Here is a 21919-nt window from a genome sequence, read left to right on the forward strand (position 1 = left end):
GGTTAGCCAAGAAGAAGTGGAACATGGACAGGACTGAAGAGAATAGACAGGAATACAAGGAGTTACAGCACAGAGTGAAGAGGGAGGTGTCTAAGGCCAAGCAGAAGGCGTTTGATGAGTTGTACACTAGGTTAGACACTAGAGGGAAGGACTTGTACAGGTTAGCTAGGCAGAGGGATCGAGATGGGAAGGATGTGCGGCAAGTTAGAGTTATTACGGATAGAGATAGAAAGGGGCTCACAAGTGAGGGGAGTGTACAGAAGAGATGGAAGGAGGTGAACTCTGTGGAACAGAAAGTAGATAAGATTAGAAAGGATGAAGTCAGGAAGGCTTTGAAGAGGATGAAAAGTGGAAAGGCAGTTGGTCCTGACGACATCCCGGTGGAAGTCTGGAAATGTCTAGGAGAGGCGGCAGTGGAATTTTTAACTAGCCTGTTTAACAGGGTTTTAGAGAGTGAGAAGATGCCTGAGGAATGGAGAAGAAGTGTATTAGTGCCGATCTTTAAGAATAAGGGTGACATGCAGAGTTGCAGCAACTATAGGGGGATAAAGTAGATGAGCCATACAATGAAGCTATGGGAAAGCATAGTGGAAGCTAGGTTAAGGAAGGTAGTGGAAATTTGTCAGCAGCAGTATGGCTTCATGACCAGAAAGAGCACAACAGATGCAATTTTTGCTCTGAGAATGTTGATGGAGAAGTATAGGGATGGTCAGAGAGAGTTGCACTGTGTGTTTGTAGACTTGGAGAAAGTGTATGACAGGGTGCCAAGAGAAGAGCTGTGGTACTGTATGAGGAAGTCAGGAGTAGCAGAGAAGTATGTCAGGGTGGTGCAGGACATGTATGAGTGGAGCAGGACAGTGGTGAGGTGTGCTGTAGGGCAGACAGAGGAGTCCAGAGTGGAGGTGGGACTGCATCAGGGATCGGCTCTGAGCCCCTTCCTGTTTGCTATGGTGATGGACCAGTTGTCAGAAGAGGTCAGACAGGAGTCTCCTTGGACAATGATGTTTGCAGGTGACATTGTGATCTGTAGTGAGAGCAGGGAGCAGGTGGAGGAAAACCTGGAGAGGTGGAGGTTTGCACTGGAGAGAAGAGGAATGAAAGTCAGTCGTAGTAAGACTGAGTACATGTGTGTGAATGACAGGGAGGGAAGTGGAGCAGTAAGATTATAGGGTGAAGAGGTGAAGAAGGTACAGGAGTTTAAGTACTTGGGGTCAACCATCCAGAGTAATGGAGAGTGTGGAAAGAGGTACAGAAACGAGTGCAGGCAGGTTGGAATGGGTGGAGAAAGGTGTCAGGAGTTCTGTGTGATAGAAAATTTTCAGTGAGAATCAAGGGGAAGTTGTACAGGACAGTGGTGAGACCGGCCATGCTGTATGGATTAGAGACAGTATCACTGAGACAGAGACAGGAGTCAGAGCTGGAGGTAGCAGAGCTGAGGATGTTGAGGTTCTCTTTGGGAGTGACAAGGTTGGATAGGATTAGGAACGAGTACATCAGAGGGATGGCTCATGTTGGACGTTTGGGGGACAAAGTTAGAGAGGCCAGATTAAGATGGTTTGGACATGTTCAGAGGAGGGAGAGTGACTATATTGAAGAATGTTGGACATAGAGTTGCCAGGCAGGAGGAAAAGAGGCCAAAGGCCAAAGAGGAGGTATATGGATGTAATAAATGAGGATATGAAGCTAGTGGGATTGTGTTGAGGATGCAGAAGATAGGGATAGGTGGAGAGAGATGATTCGCTGTGGCGACCCCTGAAGAGAAAAGCTGAAAGAAGAAGAAGAAGACATCGTAGTTATGTTGTAATTACACTTGATGTGTCATTGTGTGATATTAGATAGACTTAATAATGTGTGACAATTGCACACAATCAGGACAGCTCTAAAAACACATTTATATGGTGCTTAGTATGAAAGAAATTAACAAGCACACAGTTCTATGTATAGTGTGTTCATGAAGTCAGGAACCACTGGGGGTAGGTTTAATGCATGCCTTCAAAACTAAAAACAGACCAGCACCCACTTGCCTCAAAGCACTTATCTAACCCAACACTCTCTCCGATCATCATCCAGCATTGCTGGACTGATCCCAGCATCTCTCAGGGTTCAATGAAGGCATGCATTAAGAATCTTCTCAGTTCTGGCACCAAGGTGGTTGAAATGAACTTCCCCTAGATGTCCGAACAGCTGAGTCACTCGGAGTCTCCAAAGGATCTAAGACTTGAAGTCTCCAAAGAATTTAACACTTTTGGAAGTACTCAAATGTGTTGTATGTCTGCTTTTCCTGATATATCCAAAGAGAAAAAACTCCAGAGTTTTTGGACTGATGGTATTTTTAGTCCATGACCTAGTGAACCAGTATCAGGATGTATTCACTGGTAGAGACTTCAAAGCACTTCTGTAAGTCACTCTGGACAAAGACATATACCAGTTAAATGTAAATATGTTAAGCAGATATGTCTCTCCGAATATGTCGAGCCACAAAAACATGATACAGTGGCTGAGAAAATGTGTAGAGTGCAAGTTTCGGTGGTTTAGTTTTGGTGGTTCTTGACTTTTCAGTCACCCTGTAGATCAGCAGTTTAACACAATAAAATAAAATAGAAGTAAAAAATAGTGTTCATTAAAATGTAGTGATAGTAACGAAGCATGTCAGTTGGAGGTGTAACCAAGAGTTAGGGGAAAAAATGACACGTGTGGCTAATGTTTTATCATCAAATAGAAAAGTTTTTGTGTCATCTTAGATCCCTTGGTAAATCGATTCCGAAACTATTAAATAGCTCCTCATTCTTGATTATTATAGGAAATTATTATACTATCATGCAAAAATGTTGTGAAATGTCATTGTGAAATCTTCTTTCACCATACCATAATGTGTGTCACCAGAATAGTGCCACTGTACATCATTTGTCTCTTTAGCCCCACCTACAGGAGTGGAGGGTTGTGTATACGTATATATGTTTGTGTGTGTGTTATACAATTCAGGTTCACACAGTCAGTGTTAGGTGACATCCTGTTTATACTTCAGAGTAACATTATTACTCTATAACATTATTAGTGGTTTTCTATTATTATTATTATTATTATTATTATTATTATTATTATTATTATTATTATTATTATTATTATTAATCATGTTTGTACATCTGTACATGTATTTTTTCCCTGACATGCAGTGTGGTGACCAGCAGGTGGTGGAATGAGCCATGAGTTGCCTCTGTAACACACTCACACACTCACTCACTCACTCACACACTCTCTCTCTCTCTCTCTCTCTCTCAAACACACACACACATGCACACAGAACACCCCAGGAGATAACAGGATCTGAGCTCACAGCATCGCGCATCCCAACAGTGTGTTTTGCAACACACTGCTAAGCTCCACTGTGTATGTGTGTACTTGTTTGTGTATGTGCGTGTGCTTCAGCCACCGCCTCCTCCTCCTCTTCCTCCTCCTCCTCCATCACCTCCTCCTCTCTTCCTCTCCTCCACTCTGCTGCCAGCTTCATCCCGCGCTCCATCAGGGTTGGGGGTGTGTTTATGGTAAGCGCCCAGCCCTGCTCTCTCTCTCTCTCTCTCTCTCTCTCTCTCTCTATCTATCTATCTATCTCCTTCAAAATATCACCCACTCTAAAACTCCTCCTTTGGCAATTCTCCGTTCTTTTTAATTCTTCTCTTTGCTCCTGACTGTTGCTCTTTCTGATGAATCATTGTCCCCTGGCTCAGTTGTGAAGCCGGCTGTGCTTGGTGTTGCATCCATCCTCTGTGCCTTTGCAGAAGAGGACAGGGAAAAAAAAAACTGAGATGAAATGATATAAGAAGAGATGAGAGGAGAACAGAGGGATGCTGAAACGTTCGTATGAAGCTCTGGGCATGACAGCACATCCGTTCTCGTTTCAGAGCGTGTGCTACGACTCACTGAGGATGACGGAGGATCCGGCTGCAGCACGCAGATTGAAAACGCAGCACAATCAGGATCAGGATCTGCAGGTTGGTCTTATTGCTGTTCTCTGCATGCATTCAAGCGGAAGTGTTTCTATTTTCTGTGCTGATGGCAGGGATCATACGCATTCCACAGAGATGTAGCTTACCTGTGAAAGATCTTGATCACGGCCTGCTGGACTGCAAGCTGCCACTGCAAACTGGAAATTCAGATCCTGTAGCTGCAACAGCTTGGTAAATACATTTCACAGCAAATGATGCTCCAACAGTTGGGTTATTTTAAGATGTATGTGAGCTTGGATTGTGTTGCTAAAGGCTAGTTCTCCTCAGTTGGCCTGTCTGTTATAAATTCCTGTTTCTAATGGAAAGATGCTGTTTGTCCAGGTTTGTGTCAATGATTCAATACCATCCTGATGGTGGAATGTTGTAAAAGTGCTTAAATAATCCTATCCAAAGTTGAATCTTTGAATAATCTAATCAGATTATGGAGATGTTTTTGGCGTTATGGCTCTATATTTACAGCCGTAGTGAAGAGATTGAACTTTTAAATGGGTCTTTTGGGTATTGATGAATGTTCACAGAGCTCAGCTGGTTCAGGGGATTTGTGAGTTTGGCTCTAAGATTTTATGCCCAAATTTAAATATTAGATGAAAAAATGACCCTGAGTTTCAGATTTAGTTTAGGTGATCGTTGTAGAGGTTTTATCATTGCAGAAAGTTATTTGAAATAGAAAATCAGACATTCTGTTGGGGGGTTTGAAGAAACATCATATTTCTAGAACTCTAGACAGATTTTTAAAAAGATAAAAAAATACTTAATACAAAAACATCGACTGTTTCACATCAACTATTTAATAGACCACAAGAAAGATATATTCATTCATTCATTCATTCATTCATTCATTCATTCATTCATTCATTCATTTATTTATTTATTTATTTATTTATTTATTTATTTATCTTTTTTCCCAATTATTTCGTTCATTTTATTACTTAATTTTGTTCATCTATTTTGCAAAAGGCGTATACTCTTGCTTGTAACTACTCCCGATGCTACACATGTAATCTGATTATAAAGGGATCAGATTGCATGTCTGATCAGAGATTCGGCCCCTGAAGAGCTACAACCTATGACCAAAAAAAAAAAATCACTGCTCTAACATAAAGTACCCACTAATGCCCCATCATTATATTGAAGGAATTTGAATGGTGAGCTCAATCACATGATCAATGACCAACCCCAGGCTCTGAGGGGGTATAAATCAGCAACCTCTCAATCAGTGATGTGCTTTAACACATTACTCATAGGGCTGTGTGTTGGAAACTGAATTATGAATGAAAACTACATAAGAATAACCCTCACTAATGTAAGCAAAACATGCTGAGTCATAGTGCTCAGAGGTGATTAAAGGGTTAAATTACCCTTGTGTCTAAACTGTCTCATGCAGAGTGGTACTAATCCTACAATCTGTGTCACTTTGGGAATTCTCTCGGTGTTTATCATGTGTTTTTTTATTTATTTTGGAAGCGCCCTGGTAATCTCAAGCCTTTGAATAATTTGAACAATGAGACCCTTTTTTTGTGCCATTCAGCCTGTAACTAGCTGCAAATCCACTTGCTTACCATATTTCACAGTCACGCTCCGTTTTTCCCCTCACAGAAACATTTAAATATCTTAAAGTATTCAGTAGACTAAGCATTTTGCGCCTGCTGTGATGGAAATCCTGAGATTTTTATGCATCTCTCTGAAAGGAATACTTCAGCATTTTTCATAATCTTTATCTACTGCATCTCTAGTGTATGAGTGATTACCACAGACGTTCGTTCAAAACAACAACAACAACAACAACACCAAAAGCATGTTCACTCAAAATTAAATTCTGTAATATGCGAATATACACTGACCAGGCATAACATTATGACCACCTGCCTAATATTGTGTTGGTCCTCCTTTTGCTGCCAAAACAGCTCTGACCCGTCATGCACTGTGTATTGTGACACCTTTCTATCAGAACCAGCATTAACTTCTTCAGCTCGTCTGTTAGATCGGATCACACGGGCCAGCCGGTGCTCCACACGTGCGTCAGTGAGCCTTAGCCACCCATGACCCTGTCACTGGTTCAGCACTGTCCCTTCCTTGGACCACTTTTGATAGATACTGACCACTGCAGACCGGGAACACCCCACAAGAGCTGCAGTTTTGGAGATGCTCTGATCCAGTCGTCTAGCCATCACAATTTGGCCCTGGTCAGACTCTCTCAAATCCTTACACTTGCCCATTTTTCCTGCTTCTAACACATCAACTTTGAGGACAAAATGTTCACTTGCTGCCTAATATATCCCACCCATTAACAGGTGCCATGATGAGGAGATCATCAGTCTTATTCACTTCCCCTGTCAGTGCTCATAATGTTATGGCTGATCGGTGTATAAAGCTATAATATTACAATCTAGACATGTGACATTTGCTGTAAAAGACTTAAAACTTGAAACAGACATGAGAGGAAGTCTTAGCAAACGCTGTTCTTGTCTACTTTTTAAACACTGGAGCAAAACAATAAAAAGTTAATTATAGGTCTGCTCACTTTCCTGAAGGTTTTGTGTATCATGACATGGAAACTTCCCTGCGTTTACTTCCATGTTTATGCTTTTGAATTGATAAAACCCAATCATAAATTTTTTGCCTTTGAAATAAAAGTCGGATGATTTAAACGACAAATAATTGAGCTTACAAAGATTTAGCTTAATTTATAAATATTACAAAGACATTCTGTAAAAATCAGCATTCTGGTTAGAATCACAGCCTCAGCAACTGGCCTTAGACTGTCTGAAGTGTTGAGTCAGGCCTGCTGTATTCACACACAAATGTGGTAGATAGAAATTTGGGTATATAAGGCTTGAGTATTCCTTTAACATCTAAATTATCATTCTATCTTATAAAGACTGGTCTGGTTTTTGGTACTTAGTAGTTATTAAGCTTTGATTCCAGCCTCTTGAATGTAATGGAGTTGTATTATAGACTTTCCAAACACAGACTGACGCCAGGAGGATTTCTCCTTTCTACTTAGGCAAAATGAACCCAACTTAACTGAGCTGAGCTGATCACAAATACTTTTCAGAGAGACAGAGGACTGAGAGGAAGCTCTAATGCAGCCATCTTGTCTCCGATGTCACACTTTATCTTCTGTACCAAAGGAATCTAATGCTCTCTTGCTTGAGTGCCAAGGACAAATTTGGATCATCCATCCATCCAGCCACCAATCCATCCATCCATTGTGTATACTACTTATCATACACAAGGTCACTGGGAGCCTTGAGTCTATCCCTGATGACCTAGGGTACAAAGCAGGGGACACCCTGGACCCCTTCACACACTGCAGACAATTTAAAGATGCCACTCCGCCTATAACACATGTCTTTGGACTGGGGGAGGAAGCCAGAGTACCCTGAGGAAACCCCTTGAGGAGAACATCAAACTCACAACCCTATGAATATACGTATGTTCATCGCTTAGCAACTGAATTCAATGAATGTACTTATCTACCATTATATACTGTAAGACAATATAGAGTAAACAGGTTTTTCATTTTCCCCTTTATTATAGGAAATCCTGATCAAATTATCATTTGTGCTAATTGCATACTGTATGCATTACATAGAGATGAGGTTGAAAAGCACTGGAGGATTTCTTTACACATGAGGCTTCACTGAAGCCTGGCCTCAGTTAGAACATCAGTGACATAAATGTATGCATTTTTGTTGGTTTCACATCTTCACCATACTCCTAGTCCCACAAACTGACCTGTAAATATCTGTTACATACCATAAAATATCCTAAAGACAGTATTTCCATTAAGAACCTGAGACCTGATCAATATGAATCAATATTAGTCAGGACTAAACCATCATTTCCATTCACACCCTCTTCAACCTGAAGAAAAGCATTGCTAAGTTGCTAATATCCCTGCACTGCAGTCTTGGACTGAAAATATATCAAGGCCGTAGTGAAGCTGTGAGTCAAGAGTGCGTTTATATATTTTAACGTGACTTCCTGTTTTCTGAGACGGCAATTAGATGAGTTTTGCTAGAATAAAGTGTCAGGAATAATTTGCACCCAGAACGTAAGAGCTCATGAATGCAGATGACAGAAATGGAGAAGAAAGTGAACATTCAGCTGAAATATGATTGGGCTGCAAGCCATGATTTTATGCTATTGTTCACGCTTTTAGGGCATGAATGTAAAATCTACTCACTGACACACACACACACACACACACACACACTCAAGCTGTTGGTAGTGTTCTGCTTTTTCCTATCCTTCATATTATCTCATTTAATTAATTATTATTAATTAAATTAATTTAATTTAATTAATAAATCTTCCTCTTATTCCAAATCCTAAATAATCTGATCAGCCCAGATGTGTTTATTGTATTAAGCAGATATTTTGAGTCAATTTCGATGGTACTAACAGACAAGGTTAAGCACTATGTCTAAACTGGATATCTAAATCATCACACATCATTTAGCTTAGTGAGGCATGCATATACTCCATGAAATAAATTAAAGTCATATTAAATCAGAAGTGTACTATCTTCTAATTCACCACCAATGTAGTCTGCACATATATATAAAAGGTCATGTTGACTTGTGTTCAAGTTGTACCATCATCTTGAAGCCACCCTTCCTGCTTAGCATCAAGAACCACATAATTAAGTCTAATTGTGATTACTGAATAAACTGGCATGGATTGTGGCCCAGGAGAATTGCTAAAGATGTTTTCTACAGTTTCTTCATTTTCTTTCCTCCTACCAGAAACATGATAATAATTGGACTATAAATTGCCCCAAAGGGAGAATGAATGTGTGAGTTAGTGCTAAGTCAGTAATGAACTCAGAAACTACACTGACCTATTAGTTCCTCAAGAGTTCTTGGTTGCTGTTGCAGAAAGGACATTATCAACATTTACATTATTTACTGTCCAGTGTCACCCAAATGAGGAGGGGTTCCCTTCTGAGCCTGGTTCCTCTCAAGGTTTCTTCCTCATATCATCTCAGGGAGTTTTTCCCAGTCTGCAGTGGTCAGTATCTATCAAAAGTGGTCCAAGGAAGGAACTGTGGTGAACCGGCGACAGGGTCATGGGTGCACGTGGGGAGCTAAGTCTAGCCCATGTGGTCATTCCAACAGACGAGCTACTGCTGAAGAAGTTAATGCTGGTTCTGATAGAAAGTTGTCACAATACACAGTGCATGATGGGTCAGGGCTGTTTTGGCAGCAAAAGGGGAACCAACACAATATTAGGCAGGTAGTCATAAAGTTATGCCTGGTTGGTGTATATTGACATTTGACTTCCTTGTTCTGCCCAAACACTCAGAATGACAAAAAGATGGAGAGAAATTGATATTTTAGAAACAAACAGCATTCTCAATGCACAGTAGAGAAAGAATTCAATAGCAACCCCCCGGTGGCGGTGTTTAATCCATTACCGGGGTTAATGTGTCTGTAAAAAAAAATGACCTTCAATACATTATCTCTTCTTGACATGGTGCCTTGATTTGCATAGACACAATTTCAGTAATAAGACCAATTTTCCTTAATTAAACAATTTTTGCTATGCTTTCCGTTGAGATTAAGCTTTTTAAGCAGTATGACCATTACCGAGGTGCAGTGTGCCCACGGCTCGTTAAAATGTAGCTCATGTTTGTGTTTTCAAAAGCAGTTTGTGCCTTATGTGCTGTCAGGGGTTCTAGGCTAAAAGAAAATAAGTCACGTGTATTAAAGCAGCAGCGAGTCACAGCGGTCTGTGCAAAATGTCTTTCAAAGAGATTTTAGCACTGTGTTGCTTTTTATGACCTTCCCCCACTGAGCTGTTAGAGAGATTACCTTTATTCTGACTAAATATGATTCACTAAGTACTGCTCTCTTTTTTTTTCCATCTTCTTATGGATTCAGACAAAGAAAAGCACAAAAAAAACCCTGTTATTCTCAACAGATTTGTTCACATAGGAAGACGAAATCATTCTCCTTTTTTGTGAATGACGTGCTTCTCGTGTAGCATCCATATGGAATGCGCTTGAGGAATTGTGTAAGGAATACAACACGATGGAGCATGCTCTTATAGGAAACTAGTCAACCAGGGGGTAGTTTGATATGGGCCAGATGCATCTTTACTGAGCTTGGGATTTACACTAAAAAAACAGCTTGTTGAATTTACTTAATTCAAAGGCATACATTGGTTCCACAGGTTGAATTGAGTAATATTAGCACAATTACTGTTTATACATCCATTTGATAGTGTTTTTCCAAAACAGGGAATAAACTGAGCTGAGATTTGAAACCAGTGACACTGGTGTTTTACATCAGCCACATGACCTTTGCACTATTTTTCTATACCTGTTTTAATTCCCTAAATATACATAAATACTACAGTTATAGTACCAAGCAGTGCCTTGAGAGATTTTCATCATATTTTTATGTATACTCAGCATATATATATATATATAGATATATATATATAGATATATATATATAGGTCCCCTTTTTCACTGTACTTTTATCCCCCAAAATTAGATTATTTTCCAGTAACCATTATTATTATTATAATATAGTTATTATAATATATTATTATTATAATAATATTATTAACTATATTATATATAATATAGTTATTATTCTGCAGTGTTTTATTCCTTTTATACCACAGCAATTATTAGGTATCATACATTTTAACAATGTAGAGTTCAATATAATATTATTATAAAACAATCCAGGTTTCTTTCATCATGTATTTTATAGCAGCTATAAACCATTATTCCTTTTCCAGCCTCTCTTATTTCTCTCTCTTGATGCTAATGAGACAAAGCACTGTACCGTGACATGTTAATGAGAAACTGCAAAAAAAAATCCTCTGTCTTTGAAAGGTTTTCTGTGTAGGTTTACATCTTTACGACTCATTTTACAAAGCACCGACACTGGAGAAAAAAAAAACTAAATAAAAGTTCACAGAAAATTCTCAACAATTACAGTACACATGTTTTCTGAATCTGTTCATGGCATTCTGGCATTACTCCTATAGAAACGATTATATATAAGGAGAGCGTTAAGTAAAGAATAACACCTAATAAAATGTGCTGCTATAGTAAAACTAAAACGCACAGTGATGCATGCTGGGATATTGTGACCACCTCAATGTATATCATGCTCCAAAGAGTGTTATTCCACTCATATCACAGTGATTTAACGACAATTTCAACTCACGTTTTTTCGATTCACGTTTACGATAACTGTTTATAGTTACAATGAACAGAAACACAATACAGTGTAACAGAAAGTCTGTGCGACAAGTTAGTTCCTGATATTGCTCATATTTTTCTGTTATATACAATTGTTCACTCAAATTTTTATTTTTCTTGAAGATAATAGGTTTTTCACGTAGTTTGTCAGGTTACTGAAAACCTGGGAAACTTATTGAATGTTACAAAGTGCTGACACCTGAGACACCTTCCATACGTGTTACATTTAGCGGACGCCCTTATCCAGAGCGACTTACAATTTATCTCATTTTTCTACAACTGAGTAATTGAGGGTTAAGGGCCTTGCTAATGCTTTAGTGGACCTAGGATCCGAACTCACAACCTTCCATAGTCCAATACCTTAACCACTAAGCTAGCACATCCCCTAGTTACATAAATTACATGTCTCCTGTTAAAGGTTACATATACAACAGAAAACCTCTTTACAACTATATCAATAACTATATGTGTTTGTTAACATGTTATTTTCTTTAGCTGTTCATTATTAGTTTTAATTTATGTGTATTGTCTGCCATAAAATTCCCTATGAGTGAGCCGTGAAATTGAACAACAGCACTGGGGTGTAGTAATGATTAACTGTTGTACATTACTAAACAATACATTTCATCCAAACACATGCTGGTAGGACATATAATTAATCATACTGAGGATTCATGCAGAACTGCTGAAACTACAAAAAGGCTCTGTTGAAGATTGCTCAGGCCAAGAGATCCGAACAAAAGTGGTGTAATTGAGGTATTGTATTAAAGTCACTCACCGCTGTGAGTTTGGCTCAGAACAAAAAAGATCTTCAAACATGAAAGCACACATGCAGACATACACACTCATTTAGCTACTGGAATATTCTACACATGTACCAACATCCATTTGCCAACAAGTTAGATATTATATTATAGTTTTATCCATATTTATGTTATTCGCATATGGTTTGGTTTAGTCTATACCAACTCACATAAGTGACTTGTTGTGATTCTTCAGATTTGGTGGTTCCACCTAGTATTATGAGTCAAACATGAAACTACAAAATTTAACAGAGAAACATTGTTAATTTTAACAAAAATGATTAGTATGATACCCCTGCCTTTCGCCCTATGTGTGCTGGGATAGGCTCCAGCAGACCCCTGTGACCCTAATAAGGAATAAGCGGGTATAGACAATGGATGGATGGATGGATTAGTATGATACGATCGCTCTGCTAGCTTCCATGAAACCGTAACATTAGCACGGATTTGCAGAAGAGAAAGCCAGACAGGTCTGGATTGTGTATCAGGTGTACAGAAATGAGCGCTGCATGTACAAGTATGAAAGAAATAAAAGCTTACATTATAGCCGTGACGATTTAATCAGATATAAAGCAGCTCTCTACTACATATAGATTGCATTATATAACTATATTATATAGCTTCGAGGATCATATCGAATGACATCAGATACATGAAAAGAGTTTCACCTGTGCGTGTTTTTCAGGAAGTGGTTAAGATGGTGGTTAGGCTACCGTTTGGAAGGTTGTGAGTTCAAAGCTGTGGACCACCAAACTGCCTCTGTTGGTCTTTTGTGCAAACCCCTTAACCACTCAGTTGTATAAAATGAAATGGATATAAGCTATGCTGCATAGGGGTGTCAGTGAAATACTGTAACATTTTAGTTTCACAGATGCACAATATGGCCAAAAGTATGTGGATGCACCATATGTGGTTCTTCTCAAAACTACTGCAACATACACTACCAGTCAAAGGTTTGGACACACCTTTTACTTCAATGTTTTTTGTTTAGGGATTTATTTTCTACATTCTAGAACAATACTGGAGATTTCAAAACTATGAAATAACACACATGGACTTAAGTAATCCATATGTAAGGACAACAAAAAACAGTCAGTTGTTATTTTAAGACACGAAGGTCAGGTGTTCTGGAATAGTTCTTGTAAGAACAGTATTGTCAAGTGCATTTGCAAAACCCATCAAGCACCATGATGAAACTGGCTCACATGAAGACCATCCCAGTAAAGCAAGACCAAAATTTACCTCTGCTGCAGAGGGGAAGTTCATTTAGAGTCACCAGCCTCAGAAATCACCAATTAACAGCACCTCAGATTAGAGCCGTTATGAAGGCTTTACAGAGCATCAGTAGCAGACATATCTCAATATCAACTCTTCAAAGGACATTATTGTGGATTTCGGCCGCCTTCAGCATTGTTTTACAATGTAGAAAGAAATAAACATCAGGAAAGACCATGGAATTAGAAGATGTGTCCCAAACTTTTGACTGGTAGTGTAGTTGGAGTCAAACAATTGTATAGAATGTCTTTGTTGTAGCATTACAATTTATCTTCACTTGAACTAAGAGGCCCAAATCCTGTTTCAGCATGATAATGCCCTGTGCACAAAGTGAAATCCATGAAACCATGGTTTCCCAAACTTACATTGGTAGAATTCAAGTGTTCTAACCTCAACCCAAGTGAACAGGTTTGGGATGAACTGGAACATTGACCAAGACTTCTCTCACCTGACGTAAATGCCTGACCTCACTAATGCACTCTTGACTAAATGAACACAAATCCCCACTGTCACACTCCATAGTGTAAAACCTTCTTCGAAGAATTAAGGTTATTTTAACACCAAGAAAGAAACTTTTTTTTTTTTAATGCTGATAGTCATGGAATGGGAATGTACTTTTGGCCATATTGTGTACCTCTCGTGTACATTTTCAATATTTTAATTTTGTTTTGTTTTTTTGTTTTTATCTTATCTTTCAACAAGATTAACATTATAAAGAGCTACTTTAATTTCCAACACCAAAAAAGCCTCCTTCTGAACGCATCTTGGCTCACACGTCTATTATTACACTTATTAGATTAGATTAGATTCAACTTTATTGTCATTGTGCAGAGTACATGTACAGAGCCAATGAAATGCAGTTAACATCCAACCAGAAATGCATAAGTGGAATATTTACAATAAATGACAATAATGATAAACAGCCATGGGGGTGATCTGTACAGGAGAATGGATGTCTTATGTACAGGTGTAGTAGGAATTATAAATAAGTATAAAAAATATCTATATATGTTTAAATAGTATTGTTATGTATTAAAAGGATTAAAAATGTACAGTAGTGCAAAACCAGTTTTTTTAATTTCTATAATGCAAAGATGCCAGGTGGATAACAGTGAGGTAAAGTAAATGTACACAGATATTACAGTGTATAAGTGTGATCAGTTGTTAAGTAAGGAAACAGCCAAAGGGAAGAAGCTATTTCTCAGTCTGCTTGTGTGGGCGCTAAGACACCGGAAGCACCTTCTGGATGGGAGAAGGGTAAATAGTCCATGATTCAGGTGAGAGGCGTCTTTGATAATGTCTTTCGCCCTCTGCAGGCAGCGTTTATTGTAAATGCTAATGATGGTGGGTAGCTGGGTGCCAGTGATACGTTGGCTGGTTTTCACTACCCGCTGAAGGGCTTTACAGTCTGTAACTGTGCATTTCCAGACAGAGATGCAGTTGGTGATAATGCTTTCAATGGTACAGCAGTAAAAGTTCCCAAGAATCTTGGAGCAGAGGTGGGCATTTTTCAGTCTCCTCAGAAAATAAAGGCACTGTTGGAACCAGGAAGGAGGTGTTCATGGACCAGATGAGGTCCTCTGAGATGTAGACCCTGAGGAACTTAAAGCTGGGTACATGCTCAACAGCAGCTCCATTGATGTGAATGGGAGCATGAATGTGATTCCCAGCACGTCTGAAGTCCATGATGACCTCCTTTGTTTTCCTGGTGTTGAGTTCCAGGTTGTTGTCCCCACACCAAGCCACAAGGTGCTGGATCTCATCACTGTAAGCCGTCTCATCATTACCTCTGATCAGGCCTATCACCATGGTGTCATGGTGTCATCTGCAAACCTGATAATGCTGTTAGAGGCATGTACAGGTATGCAGTCATGGGTGAAGAGGGAGTATAAGAGAGAGGACTATACACATTCTTGTGGAACTCCAGTGTTGTGGATGAGACTGGAGGATGTTAGGTTGTCCACTCTGACAGACTGTGGTCGGTGTGTGAGAAAGTCCAGAGTCCAACTGCAGAGAGGAGTACTAATTGCAAGCTGTTTAAGCTTCAAGATTAGCTTAGATGGGCTGACTGTGTTAAATGCTGAACTAAAGCCAATGAACAGCATCCTGACATAAGTGTTGGGGATGTCCAGGTTAGTCAGAGCAGAATGAAGTGCTGTGGAGATGGTGTCCTCTGTTTACTGGTTACGGCGATAAGCGAACTGGTGTGGATCCAGAGTGGGAAGTAGACAGTCTTGGAGGTGGGTGAGCCTTTTGGAGCACTTTGCTATGATAGGGGTTAGTCCGACCGGACGAAAGTCACTGGGTGTCACTGCAGCAGAGTGCTCAGGCAAAGGCATAATGGTAGATGACTTAAAGCAAGTGAGGACAACTGCCTGAGCTAAGGACAGGTTAAAGATGTCCATGAACACTTCAGTCAGTTGTTCTGCACAGGCTCTAAACACCCGGCCAGGGATGCCATCCGGGCCAGCTGCTTTACATGCATTGACCCTACTCAGAGTAGCACACACTTCCAAGGAGGAGAGAGTGAGTGGCTGATCACCTGGAAGTAGCTCAACCTTGAACATGGGCTCCATCCTCCCTCTTTCAAAACGAGCATAGAAGTGATTTAGCAGAGCTGGTAGTAGATGACGTGCTGGGTGATGTTTGGTCAGTGATGGCCTGGATCCCGTGCCACATGTGCCTTGGGTCAGCAGAGTTGAAGTGTTCCTCAATCTGCTGTTTGTGTTTGTATTTGGCTTTGCATATTCCCCTCCTCAGATTGGCCCTCTCTGCCCTCTGTCTCTAAAAATGGTTTATTTAGCGTTTGGTTCAACTTCTATCATATGTGCCTTTCTTCAATCTTATTAAAACGTTTGGACAGGTAAAGGGTGATTATTGAACTGGTGAGAGCTGCTGCTCTGTAAATGTGAATTATCCTCGGTATCCTTGCCAGCTCTCAACCACAGAGCGAGCATATGTCTCAGACTCTCTAACCTTCCAGTAAAGCAAAGGATTGGCAATTTTACACTGTTAGATGCTGACAGTGAAAAGCCACTCGTGACCCAGACTGGATTGAAATGCTTTAAAGTTACACTCACTCGATTTGCTTATAATGAGGCTCTCCCGTTAAGCTGGTTAGGCAATTACTGAACAGTTTTTAGTTTCAATATTTTTCACCAAGCTAATGCTTATAATGGTACTAATGGGGCCACAGACATTAAAGTGTTTTATTACTGCAAACATCAGTATAAAAAAATCATGCAATGAAAACTGAGTAGTTTTTCATAGGCAGTAATTCTCTGTGAAACATTGCACTTGTACATTAAAAGCTTAAAAGCGCAATAATAATAAGTGGACTTGTGCTAATGTCTAATGTTTGTAATTGTTTTAGGTATATGCAGCATATAATACTAAAACACCAATATAACAGTTTATTTTATATTCAAGTCAAATGCTTATGGGTTTCTATCTTTTAAAAAATGCTTTAATAAATGTGCATTTTTGTTGCCCATTTGCAATAATGAATCATATTTTTAGTTAGAAATGTCTATGTATATTTACAGTAGTGTCCCAAAGTCTGAAATTTGAAAATCTTGGATTGTTTTTTTTTGTTCATTGTACGAAGAAAATGCTGTTCCAGATTGAAAATCAATCCCCTTGGTTGTAAAATATTTTCATTTTCAAGGTATTGATTTTCAATGTACAACACAAGGGCCGTTCCATGAAAAACAAATTGGCTTTTCTAAGGAATAAATGAAGACCTTGTGTCAGACGTGAATGAAATTCCCTGTTGTATTCCATTCACTTTCAGCAGTGTGTCGCAACAGTGGTTATCAGAAAAACATCCCATCCCTGATCATACTCTGTGGCATGGATATAATCAGTTATAATAATCAAACCTTTCTGTTTTTTTTTAATCAGAACTCACAAGATGTGGTACATAGTCCTCATATCATATTGTCAGCATATTTTATTTATTTTTATCTGGGGTTATTGAAAATCACTGAAAAAAGCATTCGCCATAAAAGGGAAATTTGTCCCCACGCTATTAAAGTATGTAATTATAAACACAAGTAATGCAAATCTTTTATGAGCTTTGGTGTTTTTATGCTCAATTGAAATAAAGTTGCTAGTGTGCTGGAGTGAAATCTCAGTGTCAGCTAGAGTTCTAAAGCCTTAGCCCCTGGTGAATATTAATGCATGACTGAGAACCATGTAATGAAAAAGGAGGATGTGTGCAGGGAGGTTTAGCAGCCAAGTGAGGAAAGCTTCGATCCTGTTTCGCCAAATCGGTCGAATCGAATAGTGTGAGAGGAGTTGCAGGATATATGTGTGATTTAAAACTTCTTCCAAAGCTATTCTGCACATTTTGTATCTCTCGCCACCTTGAAACTTCTCTTCCTGGAGTTCATTTAAAATTCTTCAGAAAATAAAAGCGCAAAATGCAAGGGCTACTTCAAAGAGTTGGAAGAGGAAAACTTGTTCACTTTTTCAAGCATTTTGGATAATAAAAGCTAGTTGTTGGAAAGTTCTAATTGACATTGAAGGACCATGTTGACCAGATCCAACATGAGCTAATTTCTCCAGGTGTAAATTTTCCTATAAACTGTTTTGGATGTTGATTGTGTCATGTCTTTATCTGTGATCTACAGGTGGGTGGAAAGATGTAGCTGAACACTGAACAAAATCAAACCGGGATCCTTCACAACCTCAGGTCAACCCTGCAAAGGGTGTGGCCTGTGGAGCTCCACCCACTATGGCCAAGAAGACACCCAGTGGGCGGGGAAAGGGGGAGCGGACGGATGCCATGGCAGCCTTGCAGGCAGCCAATGAGGAACTGAGAGCCAAACTTACAGACATCCAGATCGAACTGCAGCAGGAGAAGAACAAGGTGAGCAGAAATTTTGTTTAAAATCGTTCGTTCATCTTTATCAGGGTCTTGAAGTGTGCCTTGTTTAGGATACCAATGCTTTACTTGGGGTGGTTGTGGTGGCGGTTCAGTCGGAGGCTTGAATTCCTAAGCCTCTGATCATGAACCAAGAACCCTGAACCTCAGGTTTAAGGTTCTGGGTTCATGATCAGAGGCTTAAGGGTTCAAGCCTCAGCACTGCCAAGCTGTTGGCGATGTTGAGCCCTCAAGCAAGGCCACTGAACTGAACTGAACAATATCCCATAATAGTTTAGAATAGTTATGTCTGTAAGTTTGGCTCTCAGCCCTGAGGAGGTCAATAAAGTTCTGATTCTGTACCAATATTTTTAATAGTTAAGCAAAGTACTCATCTACAAATTTAAAAAAAGAAAAATAAGACTGATGACAAGATCTTGGGAAATTACTGATTAAAAATATATTTAGATGGGTGGTGCAGTGGGTTGTCTTGCTGTCCCACAACTCAAGGCCCACAAATTGCGATTCTGTGCTCAGGTTACTGTCTGTGTAGAGCCTCCATCCCTCCAAAAATATGCCAGGAGGTGGATTTGCTGTGATAAATTGGCCCTTGGTGTAAATGAGTGTGCATGTTGCTCATCCAGTGTGTCCTGCCCAGTATTCCCATGATAGGCTCAGGATCCGTTGTGACCCTGATCAGAACTGCTGCTTACTGAAGATGAATGAGTTAGTTTATTACACGATGTTACATTATTAATTAACATAAACTTTGAAAAAGAGTAGACATAAATGTTTCATTCATTACTCAATCTTTGAAGCAGTGATATTTTAGATGCTGAAATGTCAGTGCACCACTACAGGTTTGAAATATTGGATGTCATGGTGTACAGCTCTGAACAAACACTTCATTTGCATTCCCTGAGTTGCTAAAATGATAAATGTTTAAATACATAAATGGTGTCCATCTATTCATGTAAGTGTTGACAGAGAGTAATATTGGTTAGGCTACAGTCATACTCTTATCTGTTCATTGTCTCTAAAGCTACTTTAATCAGATTTCTGTGGAAAATCTGTCATGTCAGGAGCTGTGCTTAGTTTCTCCCGCTGTGCCAGCTGAATGCTTTCCAATATCAATATACTGTGTTTATTTCTACAAAATACAGGGCACAGTATTGTCATAGCAATCCATGGTGTTTTGCATGCATGTTGTGTGCAAGAGAGAGATATAAAGCTTTAAATAAATAAATTATATAAGGTTTTATATATATATATATATATATATATATATATATATATATATGTGTGTGTGTATGTGAATGGCATGGTTACACAATATGGACAATGCTGCAGTATGTGATACTCCTGAGGAAATGTATTGTTAAATGTCTAAATTGTCTGTGTATGTCTGTGTGTGTGTGTGTGTGTATGTTGAGAGAGAGAGAGAGAGAGAGAGAGAGAGAGAGAGAGAAAGAGAGAATATGTATAATGCCGCAGTTTGTGCATAATCTCCAGTAACTCCCTGGTAAACTAATCAAACATAAATAAACACAAGGAGGATCAGTCATGTGTTGATCAATAAGAGTCTGGATACCATAACATCACTCCAGTCTCATGACAGCTGGCTAAAAAGCCTCATAAAAATGCAATTGAAAGACAATCACTATTTCACTGCAACATAAAACTATTTAGAGATTAAAAAAGAGACTAAAAAGGCACAATTAACATTAATTATCACACCCTCTGATTTTATAGCATTGATTTAGATGCATTGTACCGCAGCGCTGTTGAATTCTCAAATCTAATCTAATGCTTGTAATGAACAGATAAATATAGAATTCTTGATATGACGAAGTTCTCTGTTAGAACGCAATTACTTAACGTTTATGGAAGAAGTCTTTAGCACTTGATACCATTCAGGACAGAGGTTTTGATTTTCACCAAATAGCAAAACCACCACTGTGTTGCTCTGATCGAATCAGTAAAAAGAAACAGAAAAACCAGCAAAAATCTTCTTTGTTGGTTGTACTGCATCACATGGTCATCAGTAAGCTGCAGTAGTACCACACTGAATCGCAATCAATCTCCAGTCACAGTCTCTCTCAGCAGCATGCTTTTAACCAGGGAAAGGAAAAATATTGCACACATTTCCAAGAAGCTTTGCCGTAGTTTTGGTGGAAAACTAATTGTTTTAGAGTCCATGTTTAGTAGCCATAATGTAATTAGTGCTTTGGTATTTGACTACAGTTTTCACTACATTAACTGTCACTATTATTATTATTATTATTATTATTATTATTATTATTATTATTATTATTATTATTATTATTATTATTATTATGGCATGTCTTGGATTAATAAATGAAAACCTTTTAATAATCATTGATTATTTTCCCCTGTTTTGTTTTTGACAAACTATTGCATGTAGATGTTGCCACATTATAAAAGTATTGAATAGTCTGCTGTATATATGCATGCATTGTACATTGTTCATTATGCATGTCCCACTTCTGTCTTATCTGTATTCATTAATTTGCACCTTGTAATAAGCAATACTGAAGTTTCCACTTGTTCTACACAAAATCTACTCTTAAATTGTAGCTATATTTAGTTCTAAAGCTTTCCTGCACTCTCCTTGACCAGCATTGTGCAGTGATGTAGTGCATTATGTATTGAATCAGATTCATCGACAAGTGAAATGCAAATTATGTGGGATGATATTCTCAGATGCTACTTATCTGGCTGTAATTAAAGTATTTCTGACACCATGAGACCACCCTTGTGTGAAACACACCTACAGTAGGAATGAGCTAATTATCTGTGATGCACGTCCAGCAGCTCATCAGCAATTCTTTCAGCCATTCAGACTGTTGATGTTGCTGTGTGTTAATGCAGGTGGAATGTGTGGGTGGGTTGGTTGGTAATGGGTCAGTAGGTGTCATTACTTATTACTTATTCGGTTTCAAACGCATCTTTTGGTTTGAATAGTTCTCTAATTGCTACGCTCTTAAAAAATGGATCCTCCAAGGTTTCACAGTTCAGATCATCAGAATAGGGTTGTATTTTGTCCATTTGCTGAAGAAGAGGGTCCTCGAGAGGTCTTTGAGTGTGCTTTGGATTATTCAGGGCTTTAAGCTTCCTGCATGGAACTGTATTTAATGGAGAAACACATTAGACTAGAGTTCGTGACAGAAAATTTGAGTGTTTAGCAAGTCAAAAGATGCCCATATTCACTTTGTAAGCATGTATTGTTTGGCTTTTTTTTTTTTAGTTCTGCTGTGAGAAGATATTAGCAACCTACTCAACCAAATCATTGTGTTACCTTTTGTTTAAAATTCATTTTTATATTGTGAAATTAATATTTTCTTCCATTTTGGAGCACCAATGGAAGCATTAATGCCGCTGTGACAGTAAATGTTCCCTAGGGACGGGCCATGTTTTTTATGCAAGGAATTCAATGGAGCCAATCATCTGGACTTGCTGCTTTCATACCAAATTTACATAGAATTTAGTAAAATCTCAGTCCAGTGGTTTCAGTGTTGCTTGCAGTGTTACCTGTATCACTTCACTCTTTTGCACAATTACATGGAAAATGACTGCCACTTAGTTGTTTTCTAGTATGAACCACAGAGTGTAATAAGATTTCCACCCACCTGATTATGTAACAATTTGGCATAAGATATTCAGAATAGAGAATAGAGAATTGTTATAGGAGTCCATATAGAAATTTTGTGTTCCCACAAAA

The 21919-nt window shown here is 38.9% G+C and overlaps 1 protein-coding gene across 14 annotated transcripts in view; it reads left to right on the forward strand.

The window, feature by feature from the left end:
* Positions 1-21919, forward strand: part of jakmip3 (Janus kinase and microtubule interacting protein 3) — a 58636-nt gene that overhangs the window by 4168 nt on the left and 32549 nt on the right. For 7 of the 14 annotated variants that reach the window (XM_058405466.1, XM_058405470.1, XM_058405461.1 and 4 more), the window contains exons 1-2: positions 3590-3989; positions 17945-18183. In XM_058405466.1, the coding sequence (XP_058261449.1) occupies positions 18049-18183 (135 nt within the window). In that variant the 5' untranslated portion in view covers positions 3590-3989; positions 17945-18048. Of the gene's footprint in view, positions 1-3308; positions 3543-3588; positions 3990-17944; positions 18184-21919 lie in introns of those variants that run through there. The other 7 variants (XM_058405462.1, XM_058405457.1, XM_058405463.1 and 4 more) reach the window with 5 other exon arrangements.

Source organism: Hemibagrus wyckioides, linkage group LG13 (genome assembly GCF_019097595.1).
Source record: "Hemibagrus wyckioides isolate EC202008001 linkage group LG13, SWU_Hwy_1.0, whole genome shotgun sequence".
Lineage (NCBI taxonomy): Eukaryota > Metazoa > Chordata > Actinopteri > Siluriformes > Bagridae > Hemibagrus > Hemibagrus wyckioides.